The sequence below is a fragment of the Amblyomma mixtum genome, chromosome 2 (assembly GCF_055824585.1).
Source record: "Amblyomma mixtum isolate Tamu chromosome 2, ASM5582458v1, whole genome shotgun sequence".
NCBI lineage: Eukaryota > Metazoa > Arthropoda > Arachnida > Ixodida > Ixodidae > Amblyomma > Amblyomma mixtum.
Window position 1 is genome coordinate 247919803 of NC_143013.1, and position 12674 is coordinate 247932476.

Genomic DNA, 12674 nt, shown 5'->3' on the forward strand with positions numbered 1-12674 from the left:
GACTGGGGGATCGGACAGGCAGCCTCTTGCACGGGGATGATGATGATGATGTCCTGAGGCTTAATGGCCCATACCCACGGCAGGGGATTGGTCAGGGTGCATAGCGGATACGGTGCTTTGGATGTCGTCGTCGTCATTGGTTCGTTTCACCGCTAATGTTTGCGAAGCCCGTAGGGAAAAAATTCTCTTTGAGGAAAATAAAGATCAAGTAAAAGTCTAGGTGGATACCTCAGCCGTACTGAGAAAGAAGAGATGAAGGAGAGAATGAAAGAGAGAAAAGATAACGAGTTGCCACTGTCACAAAATTCGGTGAATTTTCGAAAAAACAAGCGCTGGCGAGATTGCTTTCATCCGGCGCTGGTTTTTTTCGAAAATGCGCCGAGTTTTGAGACAGCCGCATTAATGGAGTACAAAATAATTTCCACTTCATGAGGCTCCTTAACGTACACTGGAAACAAAGCCGGCTAGGCGAGAGCTTCCTCTTTCAATTCTGTGGCAGATAATTCTCCTATTCCTCGTGTAGAAAATGCTGGTATTTCAGGTCTTCTTCATACATCTGGAAGTGGAACCTCGTGGCTGACAGCAACGTTTAAACCAGTTCAAACTACACTCGGTCGCCTTCGCACCCTGCTTGTGCGTACTGGCTGCTTGCTTCCTCCCAGAGCTTGGCAGTTTGACGGCGATCTCATCTAGCCACGGATATTATTACTGCAACAATTTTATCGCCTCACCCGAAGACAGTGGGAATCCCGTGAAGCTGTCCATCGTGATGCTCTGTGCGCCCTAGCTTATCGCTCTCGTCTTGTACCCGTAACAGCGCTTCAGTAGTACGCTTAACTTATTGCACTCAGGGGACTCATCGACCAGCGTGAGGCAAACAGTCCTCAAACTGTCTCTTCAATGTCATAGTTTAAAGACACCTCCACCCTAGTCATACAGTGCACGTATTGGCAATCGCTCTATGGTTTCCCCGTTGGTATCAGCGGCGCATCTGCCTCAAGTGTGCAGACTGTATGCAGATGCGCCACACACTTTCCAGCGGGAGTTGTCTAGGCAGAGGTACTCCCATCTTACACGCACACTATGTGTGTGTGCGCGTGTGCGCGTGCATGCGCGCGTGTGTGCGCGTGTGTGTGCGTGTGCGCGTGTGTGTGGGTGCGTGTGCGTGCTCGTGCGTCTGTGTGTGTGCGTGCGTGTGTGTGTCCGTGCGTGCGTGCGTCTGTGTGTGTGTGTGTGTTTGTGTGTCTGTGCGTGTGTGCGTATGTGTGTGTGCGCGTGTGCGTGTGAGTGCGTGTGTGTGTGTGCGTCTGTGTGTTTGTGTGTCTGTGCGTGTGTGCGTATGTGTGTGTGCGCGTGTGCGTGTGAGTGCGTGTGTATGTATGTGTGTGTGTGTGCGTGCACGCGCGCGCGCGCGTGTGTGTGTGTGTGTGTGTGTGTGTGTGTGTGTGTGTGTGTGTGTGTGTGTGTGTGTGTGTGTGTGTGTGTGTGTGTGTGTGTGTGCGAATCACAAGTTCTTCGCCTGCAAACACGAGCTCGAATTAACCTCTGCTTCCACCATCAACGCCGCAGCCTTATTCCCGTTTCAAATGATGCGATTCTTGCCACAGCGCACTGCGATTTCAGCCGCACTGCGACAGAAGGGAAGTTCAATAAAACTTTTTGCTGGGCGAGTTGGTTCATTTTGCTTGAGGGGATGTTTGTAGCGCGACAAAAAACAGACAAGGGACAGAAGACGAACGGGACAAGCGCTGGTCCAGTTCGTCTTCTGTCCCGTGTCTGTTTTTTGTCGCGCTACAAACATCCCCTCAAGCGACAGAAGGGCACGCCGCTCCCGTCGCAGAGCGGCTGCGGCGGGCTTCTAACCAGTTGGTCGCACGCCGCACAGTCGCAGCGACCGCAGCGATCGTGCGAACGAAGCGGCCGTCAGCCAATAGAATTCAGAGGTGTGACATCACAGGAAACGACGTAGCGGAAGCCGTCGAAACTGCGCCAGAGGTATTTTCACTTTGTTTCGAAGCGCTGCCGCTTTCCTGCCTCCATGCGCTGCCGGGTCTGTTGATTTCTCAACATGCGATGTGCATTATTTAACGCATAGAGGGAAAGCTGGCGGCGCTGCACTTCAGCCACCATGGACACTCAAAGCATAGTGTGGAGGTGAGCTACTTGTTGCGGGACAGTCGTAGTTTTTCGGGAACACAATGTGGCACTACTAAGATGTTTCATTCCGAAAACGTTGTTCGTGTGTGCGCAGACGACTTTCGCGCGAACGCAGTGTGCAAAAACCATAGTAGTAAAAACGCATAGACACACCACGCCAATAAAAGGTTTCACTTTTTTTAAATGCCATTAAAAAACCTCTTAAAATATCTAAGCAACAAAATTTTTTTAAAACATATTTACTTTTAAAAATGCGCCTGTTAATTACGAAATAATAGCTTTTGTAGTGTTCATTACTTGTCCAATAGGAAAGCTAGCCATCTCATATTTGGGCAAACTTTGCATTTACATGCTTTTCTGCTCCTTTGTTGCAATCTACAGGCAGGATATTGAATGTTAGGGCATTTGTAGTTATCTAACAGCTTTATTTTTCTATTATTTTTTGGCCAAAAGTTGTAGTTCTGCAGTCGGTAGCTCACCGCCTCATGATGCTTTCAGCGCCCATGGTGGCTGAAGTGGTCACGAGGGGCCTCCATACAAACTCCCATTGACAGGTTGTCAGCTTTCTCTCTAGGTAATAGTTAGAAACTCTATGATTTAACGAGCTGCTCATCGTAGTTACGTACAAAAGCAAAAACTTAAGAATATCTTCTTTGCATAAAGTACTTGATATTGTAATAAAAAAACATTAATTCAATTAAAAAATTAAACTTAAGCGTGTTCTACGTTTATTATTGGTAAATTAGGCCGGTGCCGCTCGTGCTGCATCAAAAAAAAATCGCAGGCGTCGCAAGTATGTGACAGGGCTGTCGCGACTGGCGCCGCTGCAACACTGCGACTGGACCGAAGTTTTTCGTCCGCGTCGCATCATGTGAAACGGCCTTTACTCTAGAGCAGGAGGTATCTGTGCGACGAATTCGGGCAGGGGTGGCCCTGAGACGTTCTGCACGTCATCGGTGGCCTTGGACAGGCAAGCCCTGTCACTGTGACGCTCCATCTGACCTGTGCGAGGTGACACAGTTGTGGACGTGCCCAGCGACGGAATCTGTGCGAAAACATTACCTTATTGAGTTGTGCCAGCGGTATGAGTGCTCCCTGCACTGGCAGTCGTCAATATTCTCTGAGCGGACGTGGTCGTCACTCCTGGTTCTTTCTCGTGCATTCTCTTTTGTCTTTATCTGTATGCCTTGGGGCCCATCTTCATAAAAAAAGAACACAAAGGAAGTATGACCACAGACGAGACCCTTGTGATTGACTATACTGCGGACGTTCGCAATACCACATTTACGAATAGCTTCTTGTGGATTGTAAGTTAAAAAGATCAGCAACGAAAGCACGATTTTGTCCTAGATGCGTGAGCTCGCTGAACGTTTTTCTCAGGCGTTGTTCTACGCTTTTCTACAGCTACTGCTGCTTAATCAGACTACACAAAATCCTGCCAATCACCTTGGCGATTGCCAAGATTTTCATCACTGTGATTAGGATATGGTAACTGTCAGATATGCCTGGAAGATACAAGTGAATGAAGCCTATTGAAATTTTTTTTATATTTGTTTCACGACGGATGGTTGAGTATGATGGGGATTGACCGATTGTTTTGAGACTGAGCGCTGTGCATATATTTGAGCCTCGATATATTAGATAAACAGTTGGTTTGGTTTGGTTTGGTTTTATGGGGTTTAACGTCCCAAAGCGACTCAGTTGGAAGTCCAGCCTGTCACATCTCTTCTCTCCAGTTTCTCCTCCACGTCTTCTCTTGGCTGGTTTTATTTTTCTGAATGCAATAACACCTTTTCCTGTAGAGCGGGAGGCCTGCCGACTGGCTCCAACTGGGTTCCTATCACTGTCGCGTGCCGACAGAAGGAAGTTTATAGAGGTCGATTGCAAAGATTTATGCAGCGGGCGTGCATCGCAGCAAACACGTCTTACTGAAATGATTATGCCAGCTGCTGCAGTCACAGATAACCTCTCCCTTTATTACCTGGCAAGCACGTTTTCGCATCTTATGCACAGGGCACTTTCTCATGTGATACCTTGATATCATTGCGGCACTCAGAACCACATTGCTAAAATATCGCATCAATTTGATGTGCAGCGAAGCATATGGAAGAAAGAAAATAAAAGGCACCGTACAAGAGTTAAATTTCATTGGCTTAAGAAAGCACAACATCCGTAAGAGATAACAAAGGGAGACGCCTCCAAACGTTGCAACTTGCGCTTTTTTTTCATCCTCGCACTTGGTTATGCTATGTGCTAAATTAATCACCGTTTAATGTACTTTTCAGCTGATGCTGCCAACAGTTTCACAATGTCTCAAGGTGTAAGGTGCAGTGAGTTAAATAAACGCAAATTCACCCAATGTTCAGGCCAAACGCAACGTTTCGCAAAACGTAGATTAATCTCGGGCAAAATGTCACCACACTGTATTTCTGGATCAGTAGCCTTGAGGAGAGCTAAGGCGTGCTGTCTGGTACATGCACGTGCTACTTCGGAATAGTGCAAAAGCACTATTCCGGTGGGTACACCCCGGGCAAGATCTTCCATCGTTTGTGCGTTTGTGGTAATGAAAAATGAATACATAAAAGTACATCAAATATATCTCTCAGACTGGGGTTTGAAACCACTGCATCGAGAGCAGATCAGCTTCTCAGGCCAGGGCGCGAAAGCACTAGGCAACTGCCGTAACCGCACGCGCCTAGAGTTAAACCGGAGCACACCCTCACGCTGTGCATTGCACATCATCATCCTCGCCAACTAAATCTTTTGAAAAGAGATTGAATCTTTTGAAACTAGATCTTTTGAGATGATTTTGAAAACATAAATTCACAATATCTCTCCAGAATACCTCTCCAATGCTCTCCAGAAATCTTGTCCGCACATGATGAGCGACAGTTTCCAAGAGCAGTCCAAGAGGCTCACTAATGCCGGGTCCCCCGCTCATGTTCAAGTTTCTGTTGCCGAAAAATTTGTTAAGAAACTGAAACCAAAAAATTAATGTCATCCGAATCCGGTTCCTCGGGAACGGAAAAACCTTGTTTTGTTACCATATCTACACAGGATTTCCCACAATTTGAGAAGAAATGGTCAACAAGCGAATGCGACCGTCGTGTTCTCGGCGCCGAAAAAAATTGCACCGTTGTGCAAACTGGCAGAAACTAACACCAACAAAGCGCGCGGATGCGCAACTAGGCACCAGAAGCCCTATGTCACGTGCGATGAAGGTGTTGTGTATAAAATTTCCTTGTCATGCGGGAAACACTATATCGGCCAGACGGGGAGATGTGTGAACGAGCCCCTAATGGAACACGATCGCAACAGCAGAAAAGGGCAAGGCGGATCGCTGGTTGATCACATTCTCACATGCAAGACAAAAACTTGTAAGCCTTTTTTTGATAAAAGCGTGGTAATAGGAAAAAGCAAAGAAAGGATAACGCGCGAAATCTTTGAAGATGAAAAGATAAATAGGTCCCGTGTGTAAGCACACCTTCCATTCTCCTCTCAGGTAAAGAACTCGCTTTTCTTAGGAATTGATACTGTTGGCACATGTGACTCCTGTTTTCTGGCGTGTAAATGTGATGCTTATTGGTTTATTGGGGTTTAATGTCCTGTAGCAACTAAGGCTATGAGGGACGCCGTAGTGAAGCACTCCGGAAATTTCGACCACCTGGGGTTCTTTAACGTCACTGACATCGCACAGCACACGGGCCTCTAGAATTACGCTTTCATCGAAATTCGGCCGCCGCGGCCGGGATCGAACCTGCGTACTTCGGGTCAGCAGCCAAGCGCCGTAACCACTGAGCCACCGCGGCGGGGCTAAATGTGATGCTTCAGGAGAATAAAATTTGTTGGAAGTTAGCACTCGTGGTGTTCGTCTCTCGCCTCTTGTGTCCTCGTCTTTTGCTGCGCTACAATGTATTGGTATTGATGATAAAAAGTTGAAGAAGCGCCTAACTGGCACCTTGGGTCAGTGGACACCTCAATGGCGCTTTCAGGTACGTGGCCATGGTGTAAACCTGCAAAAAACTGTGTTTTCGGGCGTTGCTTCATGGTTAGGCGCGCTAAACCGCCAGCTATATAATTTTTTTCACGATATCGCAAAGCATATCTACCATCGCTCTTCGCTCGGGTGTATGCCAATGAGTAATTACTCCCTTATTACAAATCTACTCCACCTTGGGGGATTCCCCTAAACATTTGACCAACACAGTTCCCACTTCGAGTTATTGATTAATTCGCTCTCGTCCTACCATAAGCTTGCCGTCCTGGTTAGCTCAATTGGTAGAGCGACTACTCCGGTGTAGCGGTGGTCCTGGGTTCGAACCCCGGACCAGGACGAATTTTTCTTTAACTACGAAGTTTCTGAGAAAGCTGTATAGCTTTCCTTTGTAGCCGTATGGCTGCGCTCGGGTGGATGCCAATGAGTAATTACTCCCTTATTACAAATCTACTCCACCTTGGGGGATTCCCCTAAACATTTGACCAACACAGTTCCCACTTCGAGTTATTGATTAATTCGCTCTCGTCCTACCATAAGCTTGCCGTCCTGGTTAGCTCAATTGGTAGAGCGACTGCTCCGGTGTAGCGGTGGTCCTGGGTTCGAACCCCGGACCAGGACGAATTTTTCTTTAACTACGAAGTTTCTGAGAAAGCTGTATAGCTTTCCTTTGTAGCCGTATGGCTGCGCTCGGGTGGATGCCAATGAGTAATTACTCCCTTATTAGAACATATTCAGTACAACGCATACTACGCAATATTACGTAATATTAAATACTACGCGCTCGCATCACATTTCACATGTTGACAACGCGCACGCAGATGCATGTATGCGCACTAAAGATGGTTTGGTTTATGGGGGTTTAACGTCATAAAGCGACAGAGGCTATGAAGGACGCCGTAGTGAAGGGCTCCGGAAATTTCGACCACCTGCACTGACATCGCACAGTACACGGGCGTCTAGAATTTCACCTCTATCAAAATTCAGCCGCCGCGGGCGGAATCGAGCCCGCGTCTTTCGTGCCAGCAGCCGAGTGCCGTAACCACTGAGCCACCTCGGCGGGGTCCCGCGCACTAAAGATTAAAGAAAGAAAACCAGACACTAGGCACTTGCAGAACGACGGCCGCCTGCGAAAAGTAGATTTTATGGATGTAGTAAGAAATAAACCGCCTCACCCGCCTCCTAGCAATTAAAGCAGTGCGTGAATATCGTTGAGAGTATGCTTTCCGGTCATTTAACCGCGAGACCTCGAATCCGCGCCTACACTTGGCGCGCTGCTTCCTAAATATTTCAGCACCCAATTACGGCGAAATATATTCCCCCGGGAAAGCGCAGTTGACACGTAAAAACCACAGTTGGACTGACGAGCGCGTGGCGGCGCCACGTTTATTAGCTTTTGCGGAGTTTTCTGGCGCATAATAGATATGTTTTCTCCACAAATGACATATTTGTTATACTATGCCGTCAAACAACAGGTCTGGCATGATTCGATGTCCCCCCTTTAGTGTTCCTTTGAAGCAACTGGGCCGTTCCCGTAGTGCGTGGTCTCGTATGTGACCCGGCCGTGACTTGGCGCGCTGGCGCCGATGATAATGTGTCGAATAAGAAAAAATGGCGCCGCTGCATGCCGTGAAGAACGCTGAGACCTTCGCCACGGCCGGACTCTACCACCACCACTCCGTCGACTGCCACGTCGTCGAAGGTAATGTTAATGTGGCCGCTGTCGTGCTGTCGACCACGATACGCCGACCGCGAGAGTGATGGCCTAGGCCATGACCCCATATTCAGAAGCTCGCGCTAGTAGCGCGGGTCAACACACACGATAAGTGGAGAAGGTAGTCGAAAGTATAGTTGCTCGCTATGAGAGACTACGAAAAAAAAAGTGCACGATGACAGAGGCTCCCAGACTATGGCGACTTTTAACATCTATGAGCCGTGCTGAAAAGCGCTACGACATTTATGTAATCGATTTCATGGTTAAATCTACTTTCGAGGACGAGATATACTGAAATTTTTTTCAGCAAGAAAAATTGGCAGGGTTGAGTACAGTTTCTAGCGGTGATAAAGTTAGGTTTGGCAAGATCGATCAAAAAACCAAGCGGGATCCATTAGGAAGAGAAAGAAAAGCTACCTCCAATCAGTGCAAGCTAGCAGTGACACTCATAAAGGTGGTGTTCGCGATGTACTGGAACCAAGAGAGGATTTTCGCAGCTATCAAGCTCAATCAGGACAACACAGTAAAATTAATCGTCTCCGGGGAGCGCTGCCAAAGATTACAGTTTACAGTATCATGGATAACGCCAGTCATTGAGTGAATCAATTTTTTTTGCATCAGCACAATGCCCATTTAACAGCAGCCAACGAGCACTGAGCTCTTTACTGGGTCAGCTGGCATTGCAATTGCTAATGCCAACAATTATTCCCTGGTTATTGCTTTGGTTTGGTCTATTGGGGTTTAACGTCCCAAAGCAACTCAAGCTATGAGGGACGCCGTAGTGAAGGGCTCCGGAAATTGCGACCACCTGGGGTTCTTTAACGTGCACAGACATCGCACAGTACACGGGCCTCTAGAATTTCGCCTTCATCGAAATTCAGCCGCCGCGGCCGGGATCGAACCCCCGCCTTTCGGGTCAGCAGCCGAGCGCCATAACGACCGAGCCACCGCGGCGGGGCATTCCCTGGATATTGTTGTTTTGAACTTTTGTGAACACCACCTCATGAAAAACTCTGTAGAAAAAACAAACGAAGTGAATCCTCCCGTGAACAAGAAATTGTGATTTCTATGTTTTATCAAATTTAAATCTCTCGCATGAAGACATACACTCACATTGGCACCGAATATATATAGAAATGATAAGTGAACAAAGTTTCTTTTGTAACAGTTCACATTTCCCTATAGGATTTCTATCAACCAAAGTCCACACAATTTCTGAACTCTACTTTCGACTAGGCTAAAGGACCGGAAAAAAAAGAAAGGCAAAATTCTGCTAAGCCATCATAGGCAAAAACCAAAAACCTCGTCAGTCATTGTGCAAAGAAGTAAAACAGGTAAATCAGAATAAATAACGTCACCGAAACCCATACCGATGAACGCTTCGTCGAGAAGCTCATGTGCGTATGCGGATGGTGTAAGCATTGAGACGCTCCTTTTGCGCTCACTTGCGTCCTCTTCAAGGTCAGGGCGCGGCACATCATTACACTTCGGACCGCGTACGGCCTCTGAACATGCAGCCGCCGAGGCTGCGTTCAGGCACGTGCGGAATAATAAAATCACAGAAATTCGTGGCATTTTTCGCTTTACTTAAACTTTCCTGGAGCCGGTCAGGCACGCCATAACTGAGAGGGGCGTTTTCGTATAAAATGACCAGCAAGCTCTGCTCAGCCAGCAGTCAGCTCAGCAGCAGCTCGAAGTCAGCATGGTAAGCTACTCCAGCTTTGTACTGCATGCGAATAACAGTGGGAAATGCATTGAGATCCCCGACCCAGCCACAGACTCGAGAGCCTTGAACAAAACGAACCTCCCCAGCCGCCATTGGTGTCTAAAATACGTCCACGTGGCCCCCAAGAAATGCTTGTAATATCTTATATTAATTCAGAGCTCTCGATTACTAAGTTTCTCCTGCGTTGCCTGTAACAACTAGCTGAACTGTAATCCCACCAGATGTATATGTAAATAACATTACCACGACGACGTCAATACAAGAAGCGACGCCTAGTCAATGCTGAGGTACTCGGCATACCTTCTGAACATCTTGCACGCAATGCTATAATTCATAAAAATTAAAAATCAGTAAGCCCAAACGACTGTACAGCGCCGCAGTGCTTTTGAGTAACGTAACCCTAAGTAAACGCCAAAAAATTTTCCTTTTTCAGATCCGTGCTTGCGTCCTCCTGGCCCTTGCCACCAGCGCCCTCGCTGGCTACACCGGCTACGGCCTCGGCTACGGCCTTGGCTACGGTGGCCTTGGTTACGGCCTTGGCTACGGTGGCTTCGGCTACGGCCTTGGTTATGGAGGTTATGGCTACGGTCTCGGCTACGCTGGCTATGCTCCATCTGTGGCCACCGTTGCCCACGCTCCAGCTGTCGCCACTGTCGCCCACGCTGCCCCAGCTGTCACCACCGTCGCCCACGCTGCCCCAGCCGTCGCTAGCTACGCCGTCGCCCCAGCTGTGACTCGCGTTGCCGCCTACCACGCTGCCCCAGCTGTCGCTACTTACGCTGCTGCTCCAGCCGTGACCAAGGTTGCCACCACCTACGCTGCCCCAGCCGTCGCTAGCTACGCCGTCGCCCCAGCTGTGACTCGCGTTGCTGCCTACCACGCCGCCCCAGTTGTTGCCGCTGCTCCAGCCGTGACCAAGGTCGCCACCACCTACGCTGCCCCAGCCGTCGCCACTGTCGCTCACGCTGCTCCAGTCGCTGCCTACGCTGCTGCCCCAGCTGTTGCCACCGTTGCCCACGCTGCTCCAGTCGCCACCTACGCCGCTGCCCCAGCTTTTGCTGCCGTCCACGCCGCCCCAGCTGTTGCCACCACCACCGTTGCCCACGCTGCCCCAGCTGTCGCTGCCTACCACGCCGCCCCAGTCTACGGCTATGGTGTTGGCACCCTCGGCTACGGTGCCGGCCACTACGGTTTCGGCCACGGACTCCTCGGCTACGGCCTGAACTACGGCTATGGCCTCGGCTCTCCATTCCACTACGGCGCTCTCCTCCGCAAGAAGAAGTGTAAGTATAATCCTACTTACTACCCTGCGTATTGAAAACTAGCATACCAGGTGCCTCTAACTCGGCATTCTTTTAGAGACGCTGCTCATAGGTTTGACCATGCTCAGAATGAATGTAGCAAGTTTAGGAGAACAAGGGGAGCCGACTTGACTACTGAGCTCTCAGCAAAGAACTTCGTTTGACGAGGTTTTTTGCATATACATATAATAGATAACAGGTGACACTGACTAGACTTGCACCTAAGGTTGTTGATTAAGTGTAGCTCTGAGTTGTGTTCCGCAACTGCTTCCGGCTTTGTGTTGCCTGATAGAGCTCGTTTATTTGCCTTCTTTTTCAGAGATTTCCTACCTGCAAGTCACTGGAAAAACCAGAACACTACTCATGGCTGCCAATCTCGTTCATGCGTGGACCTAGTGGTTGACGTAGAAGGAGAAATAAAAGCGGTTCGCACAACAGTACTTTCCATGTCTCAATTTTTTTTTCTACTTGTATTGAACCTTAACATTCCAACATTTGGTTTTCAACTGATATATTAAACTGCTTGGAGACCAGTCAACACCGCGCCCGCTGCTTAAATTCTCAATGCTGGTTCGGTGGGGCAAGTGCATTGTCTGATATTGATACTGGTGAACCAGTCAGGAATTTCGCAAGTGTATTTTTGAAAGCCATATCACAACCACTGGGCTGCTTGTACCGCTCATTTTTCGCCAAATGTAGCTTGTTCATTGCTGTTTAGTCAGCGCTGGCAGTGCTCCAGGCGCTCCCCGGGTTCCCTTCAAGTTTCACGTAGATGATGACAAGAATGGGCACTGGAATTGCGAAATCGATGCTGCTAACATTTAAATTCCCGCACTGAGTCGTAAGCCGACATTGTGGTTAAGTGGATTTGTGTTTTTCTACGGGTTCCACGTTCGGGGTTTCACGTTCGTGGAATCTAGTCTCGGTAGCAGGAGCCGCATTTCAATGTAGATGAAATTGCAAAAATGCACATGTACTGTGCGATATCAGTGCAATATCAGGAGGACCGAGACCACTCTGCCGCGCAGAAGCCACCGCCTCCAGCTCCGCAAGAGCCAAGACTGTCAACCACCCAGGAGGACTCCGCAGAGTGGCCACCTCTACCATCGCGTACTGTAAGCTCTGTGACACGTCCGCCTGTGTGTCCGCCGGATGTGTCTACAACAGATGATCAAATCAGGGCGATGCTGAAACAGCTGATAGGCACCTTACGGCTGATAATCGCTGGAGTGGACACGCCAATTGCTAAGGCTGCTGTCCAAATTTTAGACGCTATTGAACCGGTGCTTGCCACCCTTTAATAGCAGTAAAAAATTATGGCTCTACCGTCGTCAGCACCCTCACTACTGGAGAGAATCTCTCGATCGGCAGTATTACAATGGAATGCTCGAGGTCTGCGAGGCCGCCTAGCTGATTTCAGGCAGAGGATTTTCAAGTACCGATTTCCAGTGCTTGTAATATGTGAGCCTAATATCACATCTCCTTTTCGACTGTCTGGTTATGAAAGTTTCCTCTCTGAAGCGGCTGGGCATTTGAGCAAGGTACTACTATGCGTCCGTCGTGACCTCACTTACATTCGGCATCAAATTCCTGGGGGCAGTAGCAACGAGTATGTTGCAATCACTGTGACTCTGAATGGGCGCACAATCTCTATTATAGGTGGCTACATACCACCAAGGGGTCGATTTGATGCCCTACGACTACAATCGCTACTCGACAGCGTTTCAGAGCCCCATATAATAGTAGGAGATTTCAATGCGCATCACCACGGCTGGGGAAGCG

The 12674-nt window shown here is 48.7% G+C and overlaps 1 protein-coding gene across 1 annotated transcript; it reads left to right on the top strand.

Annotated features, from left to right (window-relative positions):
* The first annotated feature begins 7762 nt into the window (after nucleotides 1-7762).
* On the top strand, nucleotides 7763-10909 carry LOC149363371 (uncharacterized). The gene is made up of 3 exons (XM_089568493.1): nucleotides 7763-7853; nucleotides 9327-9405; nucleotides 9997-10909. Exons 1-3 carry the CDS (start codon nucleotides 7763-7765, stop codon nucleotides 10907-10909), a joined length of 1083 nt encoding a protein of 360 aa, XP_089424619.1.
* The last annotated feature ends 1765 nt before the right edge of the window (nucleotides 10910-12674 follow it).

Bases quoted from the DNA above. Each gene is read 5' to 3' on its own strand.
- LOC149363371 (XM_089568493.1), top strand. From the start codon at position 7,763: ATGGCGCCGCTGCATGCCGTGAAGAACGCTGAGACCTTCGCCACGGCC. The intron at 7,854-9,326 runs GTAATGTTAATG...GTCCTCTTCAAG, and splicing joins CGACTGCCACGTCGTCGAAG to GTCAGGGCGCGGCACATCAT. The intron at 9,406-9,996 runs GTGCGGAATAAT...CGTAACCCTAAG, and splicing joins CCGAGGCTGCGTTCAGGCAC to TAAACGCCAAAAAATTTTCC.